The sequence below is a fragment of the Polyodon spathula genome, chromosome 15 (genome assembly GCF_017654505.1).
Source record: "Polyodon spathula isolate WHYD16114869_AA chromosome 15, ASM1765450v1, whole genome shotgun sequence".
Taxonomy (NCBI): domain Eukaryota; kingdom Metazoa; phylum Chordata; class Actinopteri; order Acipenseriformes; family Polyodontidae; genus Polyodon; species Polyodon spathula.
The window spans coordinates 5,995,201-6,012,009 of NC_054548.1; the positions used below are offsets into that span (position 1 = coordinate 5,995,201).

The window sequence follows — 16,809 nt, forward strand, 5'->3', positions numbered from 1 at the left end:
CAGCAGGAACAGGTCTGCAAAGAGTGTTTACTGTGTGAATATCTCAACAAGAACTGTATGACTATCTTATAAAGATATCTTATAAAAGCACAGGAATGCTACTGGGATTAAATCCATTTTGAAGCTGAATGTTTCTCAGCCTGCTCCTTCGGTTTTATTTGTTTCAATCTCACATTCTGTCTGATTGAAATTTTCACAAGAAGGTGTGACATGATGCACAAAATGCTGGAAGAAACACCAAACTGTACTGTGGCTAAGACCAGGAACTGGGTAATCTCTACAGCAGCTGTAAACAAATAGACTCTTCATTCATCAGGGAAACATACAAATTCCTATGTATCTGTATAAGCCTTGCCATATGGTCAGAGTGATAGACAAGTGAATACTCACAGTGAAGCTAACAGATACTATAAATATAAATAACTGGATGAAACGATAAATAGATAAATAGATAGATAGTGATAGTTACCTTTCACTCTTAAGGCTTTCTTTCACAGCCAAGTAATCATTGAGCTCACTTCTTATTCCCCCACCTGTTCAATTCATTGGGCCCCCCAGCCTCCTGGGACAACACAGCTACCGCTGGTTCTATTCTAACAATAGCAATGTCAATCCCACTGCTCCCGAGGAGCTGGTGAATATGCTAATGCACTGCAGAGGCTCCTGTGTCACACACGCACTTTCAACAATCACTTTACTTATTCATGAGCTTACCTTGGGAAAACCTACAGAAACACAGTCATGTTTATCTCCTTGCATTTTATGAATTGTTGCTAAAGCTATTGTATTGGAATATGTTTACCTGTAGGTCTTTTAAAGTGATGAGCGTTGGCCATTATAAAATATCTGGATAGTGTTCTGCACATTTAAGCACAACTCAGCACAGCTTGACAGCCCTTCATTTTTTTTTCTGTATGGAATACTGCTGTTTCCTAAGTATAATAACACGCTTCCGGGTGTCTCTGTATGTGGATGTATACAGGCACGGTCTTCTTGGACGTTGGGTCCCTGTTGGAATTGTTATTAACTCAATGCACATTTCCTTTGGAATTCTACAATGAGACTCGATATTATTGCTGGTACTATCTCAAGGTCAAATCTCCCTAAATATATTGTAATAATCTTTTTGTCGTTTTCTGCAAACATAGAAAAGCTCTTATCAGAGAAGAACGTAAAAGCTTGGTAAAAAAAAAAAAAAAATGTGTTAGATTGTAGCAGAACTGCAAATAAATGTGTTTTATTACAGAATCGTCACTACTAAGCGAGCTGCAGACCAGGGAAGTAATAGACCTTGAATTTTCAGGCAATGTTTAAGAATACTGCCCCTTTCATAGGCTCCCCAGGTCAATGTCGTCAACCTAACTAATCAGACATATATCATTTGTGTTACTTGTGGATCACATCTGCTCATTGTGAGTCACTAAAGCACATCTTAGATTAACAGACCAAAACATTGAATCATTCTTAATTGCTATTAGTAGACCCTGAATCCAATAATATTCTGTACAGAGAGACTTCCCACAATTGGGTTAACTTCTGTGATGGAGAGACTTCCCACAACTAGTTTAACAATTGCTGCATTATTTAACCCTTAGATTAGGACAGATTTTGAGAGAATGTGAGTCATAAAAAAAGAAGGATATAATGTTTTAAACAGTTAAAAATGTGCCACATTATTAGACAGTAGATTGCTGCTTTGACAAAGTCACCTCAATTAAATAATGTCAACCAGGTTGCTACTGAAGCAAGCACCCACTGCAGCTCACCCTCCAAACTGAAAGACATACAGTGCACAAGTAAATATGCCCTTTTTCATAGCAGTTATATATATATATATATAGCACACACAACTCTCAAATATCTCTGCCCAAATTCCAATCGAAAACAAGAAATGAATTTGTAAAAAAAGAAATAAATTATTGAGTACATGTGTAGATTAGTCTAGCTGTAGCAGTACTGGCAGTAGTTTGACTGTGTTATGAGTAGCAATTACATTTATTAGGAGAATAATAAATAACTAAACAAATAAACAAATAAATAAATGAATAAATAAATAAATAAATACATATAAGGTGGCTTATATGTGAGCATTTCCACCATTTGATATAAAAAGACAGTCTTCAGTTAAACTTCTACCTTTAAGGACAAAACAACAGATAAGGCTAGAAAATGAAAATGTGACACTTTACTCAAGAGAAAAACAAATGACAACTGGGCTTTTAAGAAAGTTCAGTCATAAACGTAACACAAAACTTTTCTTCCAGATACTTTTACCCCTTCATAAGAAACCAGTGTGAAGATTTCTTTACACAATCAGAAAAGCAAGGTTTTCAGTGTACGAGGTGCAACAGCTTTTAAAAATTACGTATTCATGTTCATATACATGCGTCAAACAAGCAGCCGCTGTATTAACTTGGACTGGCTGACTGACAGATGCATGGCTTTGTTTTGGCGTCGGTAGACACATAGAAACAACAATACTCACTCCTGCACTGCTCTTGCTATAGAGAGAGCAGTGGATCCAGTTTCATTAACACTGTCCAAGGTCACATTTGGCAGGTCATCATCATCACTGTCGCTTTTGATTTGTCTTGGAGACAAGTCATTTGGGTCTATTTGTGCTGTAATAAAAGAGACATAACAGATAGAAATTAGTATCATAATGTGAGGAATCCAACATTATAATGTGACAACTCTGTACAGCAGTCCTGAGCGCATGCCTACTGTATGCATACTGTTCACTTACACTGCTGACATTTTTACAAGCAGAGATCCCAGGATTGTCAAAGATTTGTCTGCAGCATATATCATATAAATAGGGGTGTGTGAGAAGCAGTGCTAACAATAGCACATCTTCATTAACGTTAGTTTCCTTAGAGAACCACATTGAAGGGCAACTTGATATGAACATGAAATACCTTAACTTACGTTAGAAACCATCAGATGTGCCAGAGTGGAGCTATGAACTTGCCACCCTGCAACTCTCCATCCAAGTGGACAATCACCAAACATGTGATATTATTATGATATGTAATCTACAAAAGCATGCCATCTAATAAAATAGCAGTGCCATACAGTAATAGCTGACATACACAGTTTGATTGAACGTTGCCTTAGAGCAGGGAAACAACTCAAGTGATATTCTTTTTGAACAGTATTTTTTAATAACAGTGAGTGCCCTGACGTACAGAATGCTAGGTATCTTTTAAATGTGTTACTGTGCGGCAGCATCAGATGCTTAGGGACTCTTAAGCTGGGGTGAGGCTCAGTCAAAAGGTGGCTGCAGTAGGGCAAGTAAAGGAGTAGCATACAGATGGTTACTGACTGTAGATAGAGGATTACACAAAGAGAATTACAAGTAACAACTGCATCACAACCAGAGGGAAAGAGCCTAAAATATAATTACAGGGTAATTAGAAAGTAAGTTTACCACATCAACGCGTCATATCATTGATGTGGTAAACTTATTTTCTAATCACCCTGTGTGTGTATGTATGTATGTATGTATGTGTGTGTGTGTATATATATATATATATATATATGCAACCAACTTGTATGGGTATGAAACATCTTAGTTAGATCAGCTTTGTATACCACTTTCTGTTTCAGTTACTGCCTCCTGGTGGCTTTTTAACCATCACAAATTTACAGCTCCCTTTGGCCACCATACAGCTATCAAACACATCTCTAAGAAATACATCTGTAACATATACCACAAGGAACACATATCTTAGGTAACTGGACCGTGAGTATTTTGCATTATCAAGCAAATGCCCAGAAATCACTATAGTAGCAGCGCTACTTTTGTCTGTTTCTAATATTAAAATGTACAGTCTAGGGAATATTTATTGTTAACAATCAATCTTTTGCAAACACTAAACAGCACGTGCCAAACTCTAGAAAGAGAAACATGAATGTGAGTTTTTCCTGTTGATGGCTTTGAATGCCTTGTTAAACTCTGTATGCTCAGTAAAGCTCTACTGCAGTCTGCAAAGTGTTCTGTCCACAATGAACATACAGTAGGCAGTTCAGCTAAGCAGGTCCTCTAGAATTCTGTGGAAAGCCAACAGTATCAAACGCTTTGCACACATTTTCTCCTTATTTCCCTCAAAAAGAATAGCTTTTTTATAAAGTTGCACTCCCATACACAACTGCATTGAATTGTTCTGCTTGAATTATATTTTGTTTATGCTTCTTTTCCAGAGTAAATGGGTATACAGTACATCATTTTCAAATTTCAGGAGCAGGAGCATGTTATGGTTGCTCACAGCACTGAGGCCCCCAGGCTTCTCTGTCCTCTCCGCTCAGTTCCTCCTCATTATCAGCCAAGGGTGGTGTGCCCTTAGAGGCTGATGTGCTAGTCGGCTTTCCTGTCAAACCCACTCCAACACTATCAGGGACTGCCTCCACCCAACACATAAACAAAGACAACTCTTAAACATCAAACTGCTGAGGGAAGGCTTTCCTGTTCAATGTTGTTGTGGTTTACAGTTTTTCACAGCAAAATCAACAACTGCTGGGTAAAGGTCTAAATCTGAAGTGTTGTCACCCCCCACCCCACCCCACCTCACCTCACCTATTCACAATGTCTGTGTTGCTAGAGGAGATAGACGGTCTTGTTTTGTGACACTATTGCTTCAGGAATAGTTCGTCCTCAGTATGAACTATCAAAGATTATACAGGATTACTGGTGCCATAAAATAAATACAGAAAACATAAGTATTGTTTTTTCTATTGCATTCTTTATTGAATAAATATGAAATAATAGTGATTATTAGTGCTGTAACAGTAGTAACATTGTGCAACTTAAAATAATGAATTTCCAAAGTAAAGCACATTCTTACATCTAATCTAAAGCAAAATATATCAGGATTCAAACAGATATTAATACCACAGAACATTAACTCCATATTCATTCTGTTAGTGGTTTGCCCTGGGGTGCTTTATTGTCCCTTTATTAACACGACTAGGTCTGCTGTTTTCTGTCATTACAATAGACCCCCCCTGTAGATTACTTATTATTAGATCTCTTAACAGTTTGCTTACTGTTTCTTAAACATAAGCTAATACCACAAATCTTTAATTTATTTCTATTACACTCCTCTTTTTTGGGGAAATGTCACTTTATGTTGCCCTGACTGAATACCTGAAGTGCATTGGCGCTTCAGTGATGACACACCATTAACGTCCACTGCCAACCAGTTCAAGTGCTCTGCATAGTTTTTGACATGTCCGCTACTGAAAGGTTGATCTGAAGCAGAGAAATGACCTGAAGCTATTCAGTATCAATAAGATCCCCGGGTGATCCTTAAGCAGTAGTTTAAAAGCTGGGCCAAGATTGTTACATGAGCCATGAAACTCTAATGTATATTAAAATGGGATATATATATATATATATATATATATATATATATATATATTGTAAACGATCCTCGCACTCACGGAGTTCGTTGCCCCTTTAAGACCAGACCCAGGACACGGAAATGGATTTTGAAGCGCTTACGCGCTATTTTTAATAAACACAAATGAATACAAACAAAACAAAAACAAACAAACAAAACAGAAACAAACACCTAGCTCTCTCTTGGATCTCTAACTAACATTAACGGGAACCTAACTAAACATTCAGGACGGCTAAGCCGTTTACCTGACACCAACACCAAATACAAACTCACACGGGCTTCACTCCGTACTTCACCTTCGTTACGACTGGACACACACACTCAGTCGGGCTCTTCACTCAGCAGCCCTGAACAAACTGTCTGTCTCTCTTAAATACCCTGCACCTGGCTCTAATTTACAACTACCACCAGGTGCAGGGAATTACTAAACAATTCAACAATTAGACCCAAATGTGCATTCTCACAAGTTTTAGCAGGGAAGGATTTTAACCCCCTCCCTGCTACCTTACAATATATATATATATATATATATATATATATATATATATATATATATATATATATATACACACACACACACACACACACACACACACACATATATATATATATATACACATTTATATATGTAAAGTCTGGGATAGAGTAACCGAGGGGCAGTACAGTGGTCCCCGTATCACCAGAAATCTGTATCTTATTTAAAGAAATCTGCATCAGAGTACATGATATAAAGAGATGCGGTTCTGCTGTCATTTTTTTTTTTTGGGGGGGGGGTAGAAAACCACATCTCCCAGAATGCATCAGTATATAGACTAATTGGGTAAGACAATCAGCTATTGATTGTCCTTTAATTGGGAAAGGTCTGTATATAAGGTCAGTCTAGACAGGTGTTGAGAGTTCGCTGGGCTAAGGCCGGTGAGTACATAGACCCACTCTGTGGAAAGAAGCTATTTGAAAACACAGTTCGCTTTGAAACAAAAGTGAATAAGAATGTGCTGTATTACGGAGGGGAGAAGGAATTAGCCCTCTCTTCTACAGTCAGGGACTGCCAGGACAAAAGTACCCCAAGTTTAGTTAGTGCTCAGAGGAGCAGATGTAAGGATAGGTGCAGTGCAAACAACTGTGCCTGCAAAATCCAAATTGCCTGGCTGTCAGACAGTTATTTTGCACTGCAGTCTATGTAAGCTTAAGAGCAATGCAACTTACTCAGCATGCACAAATAAACAGCTGCAATCATGATAATGAGGGTTGTGGTGCTGTGACGTCGGACCAGGAAGTAGACAGGACAGAGTACTGAGGTGAGCGAAGCACTGATGCGCGGTTTAATAATTAAATAAATAAAAGGTTTGAACAAAACAGGAAACAAAACACTAAAAACACAAACAAAACGGCACAGTGGCCAAAACAAATCAAGACAAAACCAAACCAGTATCGTGCTGTAAAACCAGCAAGGATAGCAATTGTTATTTATCTTATTCTTCTAATCTCATGACTCACGTCTTTTGTTCTGCCTCCAACACACTCAACCCCGTTCAGCCAACACAGTCGGTTTTTTAGTCAGATGTGTCTGTCCTCAAATTGGCAATCAATTAGCTAGTGTGAAGACAACCACATTCTACACGAGTATATCTCACAGAGAAGGTTTTCAACTCCTTTCCTGCCAAACAAAACATCAATTAATAATAACTCTTTTTTAACACAAATACATTTAAATCATAATAATCCAAAATACACACAGGGGCGGGGCATAACCATCCGATGTTACTGACTTTACCCAGTTTTGCCCGCCTGTTGCAGGAATTTTTAAAGCCGTCAGGTTGCTGGGCCAGAACGTCCTCAATAGCGAAACGACTCATTTCGTTTAGGCTTGCTTACACGTATACACCTGGGATTCTACTGAATTATTCAGTGGCAGACCACACCTCTGGTGTCTGTCTGCCTTTCTGGATTCCCCAAAAGAGGTGATATTATGGTTTAAGCACCCCAGCCACACTATCAGTAGGGTGTGCTTTATCATCTATCTGTCTGACTGTCTGTCTGTCTATCTATTTATATACCTATTGTAACAAGGAATGAAGAGCTTGAAGCAGGTTAGTTATTCTCTTTATTGGCAGTACAACAGCAAGATTCTTATACACTCCCACAATATCCCACCCTGAACAGCATGCAGGCTGTCCTTTAAATAGCCCACAGTCTGCAAAGCTTCCGTCTGTGCTCGCCGTTACAGTATAGTGTGAGTAGCTAGTAGGAGACTCAACAATCAAGTCAAACACTGCAACTGTTTAACATTCTAGAAAGCAAAGGTGTTGCTGATAAATGCCCAAGTTTCAACACCACCACTGCATTTACGGGTGTGACAAGGTTCAGTGCTAGAAAAAGGCTGAAACCCACAGTCTTCTGAAATGGAAGTGTCACAAATGACCAAAGTTTTAATTGTTTTATTGTATACTGTTTTAGTTGCACTACTTGTTGTATTTTTTACACTGTGTGTTTTATTTGTTATTATACCCAAAGGGAGACCCCAATTAGGAGTTTTATGTGTGTGTTGTATCCTTTTATTTATGTTATCATAGGCATGGCTACAAGTGATTGGGACCTCAATTGTAGTCAGGTGCAAGTCATCAGCACCTCTTGATTAGTTCCCCTATATAACTGGAACCAAAAGAACAGAGAGGGAGAACAAATTTACAGCTCCCTTTGGCCGCCATAGGACCGTGGCTCTCATGGACATGGGAGGAAGGGAAGCAGCTCTGGGGTCTAGGCAATAAATGTGAATTAGGCGTGTGAATTAACCCTACTCAGAGAGTGACAGGGGAGAGGAGAGCGACAATTAAGGATGGATTTTTTTCATTGTTCTCCAGGATCAACGTCATGGAGGGAGGGAGGAAGCACCCCCTGGAGGCGGGCGTGGGGAACGAGGAACGAAACACTCTCCAGTCATTGAAGGGTAGGTGACACTATATTGGTATTGTGGACATAACTAATCTACCTTCTAACAGTGTGAAACATTTTGAGATCCTCCGGTGGGACTGAACTATACTGTTTACTTACTTGTAAAGTCACGCAAACATCAACCCCTGGCAGAAGTTACTCATATTATAAGAAAGAAAAGTTTACAATGAACCTTGATTATAAAACTACACAATATGCAAAATGAACAATGCTCAGGGTAATGGTGACCTGAAAACACAAACAATTGTACATTATGCACATCCTCCAACCATCTTTCCCTCCCACACAGATACACAAAGAAGCAGACAGATTACCCTGCCATATACAGATGCATACTCACACACAGACTACCTAAACCCATCAAATCTAATATTTAGGTATGCACATATATGCATTTGGTATCTTTGGCTGTACCAAAACATATTCTTGTACACACATAATAGTAATAATAATAATAATAATAATAATAATAATAATAATAATAATAATAATAATAATATGCTATATTCAATTCTATGATTTCATCTTCCTGTTTTTTTAAAATCTGGCCTTGTTTCCATGGAAACTTGGGCAGAATCAGGAATGAAGGGAAGAAAGAAGACCTTCCGGAATTCTTGTCAGCAGTTTCTCACAGTAAAATTGAGGGGGTGACAACATTCTAAGAGGTAAACAAAGGCTGATGAGATAACTGGTGTACATTTTAACAAGCTATAGGCCTCCCTTGCTTTAAATGGAATCGTGTTTACTGTGGTTTGGCAACAGCAGATAAACAAAGGTTGTTTTTAAAGTACTCGATCTAAAAAAATATGGACAGGGAGTGTCCACACTTTTTTATTTCAACATGTGGGTGTGAACGTGTGCTCTAATTCATGCAATTAAAAATGTTTGTATCATTTCCACCTATATTACACGATTTTGTTGTCAATATTATACACTTTTAACTAATTACATGTTATCAAAACATTAACAACACCCACTTGGTTTGTATCTCAGAGGTGAAATCTGTATAAGTCTGTTAAATCTCCCTTTTGTGTACACTATGATTTGAACCAACATTCATTAATGAAACATATTCCTATAGGTTTCTTTGTTATTGTTTTATATTTACTAAATTACTGTATACAGCAACTGGCTCTGCTCTCTCATAGTTTTCTATGGAGGTCAGCATTCCTGTCATTACTCAACAACGGAAGGGAAAATTAAGCATGGTTGAGAAGACATTATGACACCAATTCTCATAGCATTGCTGTGGTGTTTTACAAGGTAATAATGGAATTCCCTTGTTAAAATAATGCTCTTGAACTCTAGTCTCTGGCTTTGTTGACTTGTTTACTGAGTTCCATTTTACCTTGTAAAACTCCACAGCAATACCAATTTCCCTTACATATAACATAAATATACTGTAATCTACTACTAATCACAGTTTAATTGGTATTATGTATTTCTTGTATTTAGGTGCTTCTCTTAGGCTCTAGTTACCCACCACAGATGTGTAATTCAGACTAGGGAGTTTAACCAATGGGAAAGTCAAAGATCTGCCCTTGTTTTGCAGCGGTCCAATCATTAGTGAGCAGAGGTTGGACATAAATACGGTGGAAGAATAGTTGAATTTTGCACGATATTGCTTATTATAGAGACTAGAGACTGTTATTGAGAATTGTATTGAGATGTTCAAAATAATATTTCAAATTGCTTTTTACAAATTAAAAAAAAAATGTCATCAGACAACGAAGACATCGTAGTCGATTTGGTTACGAATCAATTTTCAAGAACAACTTTCTTGAACTGACACAGGAAGGGAAGGGACATACTCGCTACTTATATATACTCTATATACTATATACTATATACTATATATACATGCTAGCATGCTAAGCAATCACTTGTCAATAGCAGGTACTGAGATTCAGAATGACTTCATCTCTTTGGTGTCTCAGCTTCTGCGAAATGCAATAAAAGCAGAAGTACAGGAATATAAGTACGTAGCTGTAATGTTAATGGTAGATGAAACAACTGTTGTTGGAAAGGCAGCTCAGCTGTTTTGTGTTTTCAGGTATGTGACTAACAGTGGACCAAAATAAAGATTGTTCTGCGAATTTGTTACATTTACTATAATAAAAATAATGACAAAAATGCTTTAAAAAAGACCAAACTCCCATTAGGCTTTTTTTTTTTTGTTTAGAGTCTATGGATTACATGCAGGACAGCCGCTATAAGATCATTACCTTCATTAAAAATGTGGACGGATTTATCTACTGATTAATCTACCGATTAATCAACTAATGCCGATAAATGAACCGATCAAAAATGTTTTAATCGAGTGACAGCCCTAATTTTCTCATTTTCCAAACAGAACCTTTTTATTTTATGCTGATCTTTTTTTTTAATACGTGACTTGGCTTTAACTAAGAGGATTTAAACAAATGCATGTTTTCTTCAGCATTTATTTGTATTTGCTATTTCCACTCCTCCCCTTTTCCATTTTTACAAAAACAAAGTTAATTCTGATCCAGTTCGCTGCATGTTTTTGTCAGTGTGGAGTTGGGTGGAGTTGCTGTTGCTATGTGTATCTAAGTGGTTGTTGTTCCACCATCTTCAATGTTGGTTCCACCCAATTACAAAAAACTTTTTGTTTTCAATGAGGTGGCTGACAACCAACACTTTAAAAGCTTTTCTCTTAGGACCGCACTTGGGGCCTTCGAGACTGGGAGAGACAGATATCCCAGATAAACAGTAAAACAGCCGTGTCCCTTGTGCAGAGTACTATAGCCTCAAAGAGATTTCAAAGCACACCCAACAATGTTTATAGCATTAAAACCACACCCTTGGGGAAATCAGTTCCGAAACGCAGTTCACTAGACAGGTTGCCGGGGCTAGGAGAAAAAAAAAAAACTGAGAGTAATAAAGAACAGACAGGATGTGTGGTTCTAATTAAAATAACAGCAGAGTCCCAAATGGCCTGTGTTACCTGAACTTGAGGCAAAGCAGCAGAAAACTCACAGAATCTTTTCTTATTAGAAATCTCTAGACAGCTCTCTTTAAATAACGTACAGCTTCAAAAAGTTCCTCCTTGGTTGAGGGCAGATTTTTCTTTCTCTTGTGTAGTTCCTGCACCTTATTTCTTATATGCCACAGTACTGGGTGTATCTGTAACATGAGGCTTCACAAGAAGGATTTGTTGCTTTGCATTTTCTTTACATTTCTATTTAAAAAAACATGTACAGTATAAATACCTAATATAGTAAATCTATAACTTATTATATTTATATACTGAACAATGCAGTGTAATGTAGTATGGAAGGAAAAACTGAACAATAAAGGTCAGGGAAAGGCAACGTCAACTGACTGATGGGAGTATTGTAACCCTGTGTAACGGGTGACTGGGACTCGGGTTACAAAACCTGTACGATTCAGATAATTAGTTGTTTTCCCTTCCTTGCCTGCATTTGTGCACTATTGTGTTTATTAGTATTACCTAAGATGTTGAAATGGCTAGCGTTTAGCATTCGTTTTTGATTCATGCTTATGGGATTGCTTCCCATGCCCTCTCTCTTCAACCCTTCCCTCCCATTATTACCCAGAGCATATGCTGCACCAATATCCCCTCTTCCTCACCTATTCTGTAATCTGTTTACTTCTGTCCTCTTTCCACCACCGCTCTCTTCTAGCTTCCCCTCTTCTTCCCAATTGCAAACAGGAAATGTTGTGTTTCCTTCAACTGTTACATGTTTAGTTTGTTTTTCAGCCAAAGCATTCCCACAAAGCAACACTTGTTTTTTTTTTTCTACTGATGTAAGTTTTTATCACAAGAGGATTTAACAACAAAAAAAGAAGCTACAAGCATAGCAAGTGTAATACATCATAGTGAAAGCAAACCATGGTAAACTGTGATAAAAATGTAGTATAACTATAGGACCAGCATGGGAAAACTGCTCAATTAATATGCAAATGTGCCCTTTTACAAGTCTGCTATTGTGTATTGATTATCTTTAAGGGACTGAACCTTTTCAATGTTTTTACATGCACTGCACAGTCACAAAAAGAGACTGCATAGTGGCCAATTGCTCATTTACTTACAATTATATTAAATCAGTACTGTTGTGCCATATCAAGTGTATATACGTGGCCTTTTAGCTTCAAAGCAGTAATCATCTTTATAATTCACTACGTTAATGTACATACAATACATAATTAATTATAAAGGCACCTGGAGCCATTTGAGATTATACAGAGGACACACACAGCAACAGTAAGCATAGAAGTACTGTACAATATGCACACAACTGATTTGTTTTTACTGGCCCTTGATCACCAACATGTTATAGTTTGATATTGAAAACACATGGATAAATATAGAGGTAGCTGACTTTTTAGGTTTATTACCATAAAGTTCTTTGCTAAGAACATTGGTACATGTGTTAGTGTTCTTTGTTCATAACTTGGAACTTCTAATATAATGTGTAACTTCTGCATATGTACAGTACCTTGAAGCAGATACTTATAAAGAACAGCCAGTTCCTTACCTTTGACCTGGTGTCTGCCTTCCTCCAGCAACGGTAACATAATAGTGGAGTTGAGACTCCCTGGTGACCTCACTGCTGTGTATACCAGAGGCATTGACTGGACCACCACAGGGATACGATGCACGTGACTCGTCAGTTTGTTAGTTTGGAGGTTCATGGGGCTGGAAGGTGGCACTGGGTGGATGATGTGCAAAAACTGCTGACCCCGCACCCCAGAGGTGGACGCCACAAGTGGGCCTGGTGATAACATGCCTGTTGACGATGCTGATGATACTGAGGCAATGACTGTTGGTGAAGAGGTGTGCCCTGAGGAGGAAGATGAGGAGGAGGAAGAAGGGGAGAAGGCCGATGTCGCCATGGAAACGGGTGACGACTGTGACGATGAAACAGCTAAGGGGGAGGTCCTGGCTCTGTGTACAGACAAGTCCACTGGCTCAGTCTGGGTTTGGAACTGGTCAGTTGATAGCAAATCCTCTGGAGGCTCTGGTTTCACTTTACTAAGTAAAAGAGGCACGGCTTCCATAGTGGGATAGTTGTGGACTTTTGGAGACTGTGGGGGAAAAAAATGGGAAGAATTAGATATTGTGGTTTTCAAGGTAGAGCTGCAACAGTTACATCATGACATAACTCATTGGGCAGCAAATTTAAAGAATTAACATTTTCAATAAAAGGAGAACACACGTTGCAAATACTTAATTAAATCTTCCAACAGTTTTTTTTTCTTTCATTGCAATTGTGCAAAATGCAATATTGACTGACTTTAAAGACACAGCCTTTAAAAATGCAGTCACTTCTCTAAGCTGAGTCAACTTTGGCCTTTGACCTCCCACTCCAAAGACATTTTAAATGACCTTTTTGTATACTGGTCATATTGTATATCTGTTTTTACTGTATGATGTGAAGAAGAAATCAATCCTATCATGAATGGAAATTATTATCACGTATATATATATAGAGTGGCTTGAGAAAATATTGACCCCCCCCCCCCCCCCCCCCTGGCATTTTTTCTATTTTGTTGCCTTACAACCTGGAATTAAAATTGATTTTTTGGGGGGTTTGTATCATTTGATTTACACAACATGCCTACCACTTTGAAGACGCAAAATATTTTTTATTGTGAAACAAACAAGAAATAAGACAAAAAAACAGAAAACTTGAGTGTGCATAAGTATTCACCTCCCCAAAGTCAATACTTTGTAGAGCCACCTTTTGCAGCAATTACAGTTGCAAGTCTCTAGGGGTATGTATCTATAAGCTTGGCACATCTAGCCACTGGAATTTTTGCCCATTCTTCAAGGCAAAACTGCTCCAGCTCCTTCAAGTTGGATGGGTTCCACTGGTGTACAGCAATCTTTAAGTCATACCACAGATTCTCAATTGGATTGAGGTCTGGGCTTTGACTAGGCCATTCCAAGACATTTAAATGTTTCCCCTTAAACCACTCCAGTGTTGCTTTAGCAGTATGCTTAGGGTTATTGTCCTGCTGGAAGGTGAACCTCCGTCCCAGTCTCAAATCTCTGGAAGACTGAAACAGGTTTCCCTCAAGAATTTCCTTGTATTTAGCACCATCCATCATTCCTTCAATTCTGACTAGTTTCCCAGTCCCTGCTGATGAAAAACATCCCCACAGCATGATGCTGCCACCACCATGCTTCACTGTGAGGATGGTGTTCTCGGGGACATGAGAGGTGTTGGGTTTGCGCCAGACATAGAGTTTTCCTTGATGGACAAAAAGCTCAATTTTAGTCTCATCTGACCAGAGTACCTTCTTCCATATGTTTGGGGAGTCTCCCACATGCCTTTTTGCGAACACCAAAAGTGTTTGCTTATTTTTTTCTTTAAGCAATGGCTTTTTTCTGGCCACTCTTCCGTAAAGCCCAGCTCTGTGGAGTGTACGGCTTAAAGTGGTCCTATGGACAGATACTCCAATCTCCGCTGTGGAGCTTTGCAGCTCCTTCAGGGTTATCTTTGGTCTCTTTGTTGCCTCTCTGATTAATGCCCTCCTTGCCTGGTCCGTGAGTTTTGGTGGGAGGCCCTCTCTTGCCAGGTTTGTTGTGGTGCCATATTCTTTCAATTTTTTAATAATGGCTTTAATGGTGCTCCGTGGGATGTTCAAAGTTTCTGATATTTTTTTATAACCCAACCCTGACCTGTTTGGAGAGCTCCTTGGTCTTCATGGTGCCGCTTGCTTGGTGGTGCCCCTTGCTTAGTGGTGTTGCAGACTCTGGGGCCTTTCAGAACAGGTGTATATATACTGAGATCATGTGACAGATCATGTGACACTTAGATTGCACCCAGGTGGACTTTATTTATGTGACTTCTGAAGACTTCTGAAGGTAACTGGTTATTTAGAAGCTTAATAGCAAAGGGGGTGAATACATATGCACGCACCACTTTTCCGTTATTTATTTTTTAGAATTTTTTGAAACAAGTTATTTTTTTCATTTCACTTCACCAATTTGGACTATTTTATTGTATGTCCACTACATGAAATCCAAATAAAAATCAATTTTAATTCCAGGTTGTAAGGCAACAAAATAGGAAAAATGACAAGGGGGATCAATACTTTCGCAAGCCACTGTATATACAGCCTAAATGCATTAATATGTATGCAAGGTGTCACACAAACTTCACAGCTAATAATAAATAACCAATGCAACAGTTAAATATACATTTTTTTTAAATCAAAGAATAGCATCAGCGAGGATGCTGGACTATGCTTTAGAGTAGCTGCTTATAAAAACCACATTTGAATCAAATCAAAAAAACACCCCAAAAAAAAAAAAAAGTCATTACTAAAATAAAAAGTGAAAGTAAAAATCAAATGAAGTCATGTTAACAGTGGCCAGATTTTAAGATGTATGGGTTTAAGACTGTCTCCAGTGATCTGGTTTCACTTAAAAAAAAAAAAAAAAAAAAAAAAACATAGATTTTAATTTAAATGAATGTGCCTACAGAACATGAAAATAACGTGCTTCTTCATTTCATCAATACATTTCATCGTTAGTTTGTTCGTCTCACTGAAATCTAAATCAGGGACCTCCAAAACAGTTAAATGTGAAGATGTTTAAATGTTAATTCACCAAGACCTTGCCCTGATACTTGATAAGTCTTTAACCTTACACACTCGCAACTGTTCACACGATTATTCAATTCTTGTTTTGCAGATACTAACAACTACTTTCACAGAGAGAAACCATCCAACTTGTGACACTAACTTCATCCAGTCAAAAGATAAAACCATTAACATAAATTTACTCTGCCGACTATTATGCAACTGTAACCAACTGTTCTGTTTAAGGAGAAACCATTTTTGAAGAAGGAAATGATTTATACATGTAGGTGCAAAGAATGGTAAAGCAAGTCTACTAATATTACTACCAAACTACCAAGTGCCTATAGATACATTTTAATAGGAATCGCATGGGTTACAAACTGGCAGACACCTAACCACGTCTGTGCTGTGGCTTTGTCTCTGGCTACGTTCAAAGAGAAACCAGTCCTGATCACTAATGCCAATACAGAACTCTCTGAAATGTGTAATAGCTAATTGCACTTTTTTTTCTTAGGATGGGCTCCTCTTTCAGAGTACAAGATCAGAGTACTTTATGTTTTTGTTTTAATGTTAGCTGGGAAAGAATGCAACCTGTATCTTCTGAAACTGCCACACTTATTTCAAAGATGCAATCTATTATTATTATTATTATTATATTATTATTATTATTTATTATTATTATTATTATTATACTACATTATTTAAGAGACACGTTTATCCAAATGCAAACCTGCACTCAAACTAGAGGATGTGAATGTATAGTATGGTTGGCAGTAACAATGACTGGGTACACAGATTGCAAGTGGTTATGTGTATATGTGGGTGTATTTTTAAGTAGACCACCTGCAGTATAATATAGGCTTTTTATTTTATTGCA

General features: G+C 38.0%; 1 protein-coding gene across 1 annotated transcript in view; it reads right to left on the reverse strand.

Moving 5' to 3' along the window:
- LOC121327753 (Krueppel-like factor 12) overlaps positions 1-16,809 on the reverse strand; it is a 72,266-nt gene that overhangs the window by 15,222 nt on the left and 40,235 nt on the right. Inside the window, exons 3-4 of the mRNA XM_041271937.1 lie at positions 12,878-13,427; positions 2,486-2,621 (exon numbers count right to left, since the gene is read on the reverse strand). Of these exons, the coding sequence (XP_041127871.1) occupies positions 2,486-2,621; positions 12,878-13,427 (686 nt within the window). The remainder of the gene's footprint in view (positions 1-2,485; positions 2,622-12,877; positions 13,428-16,809) is intronic.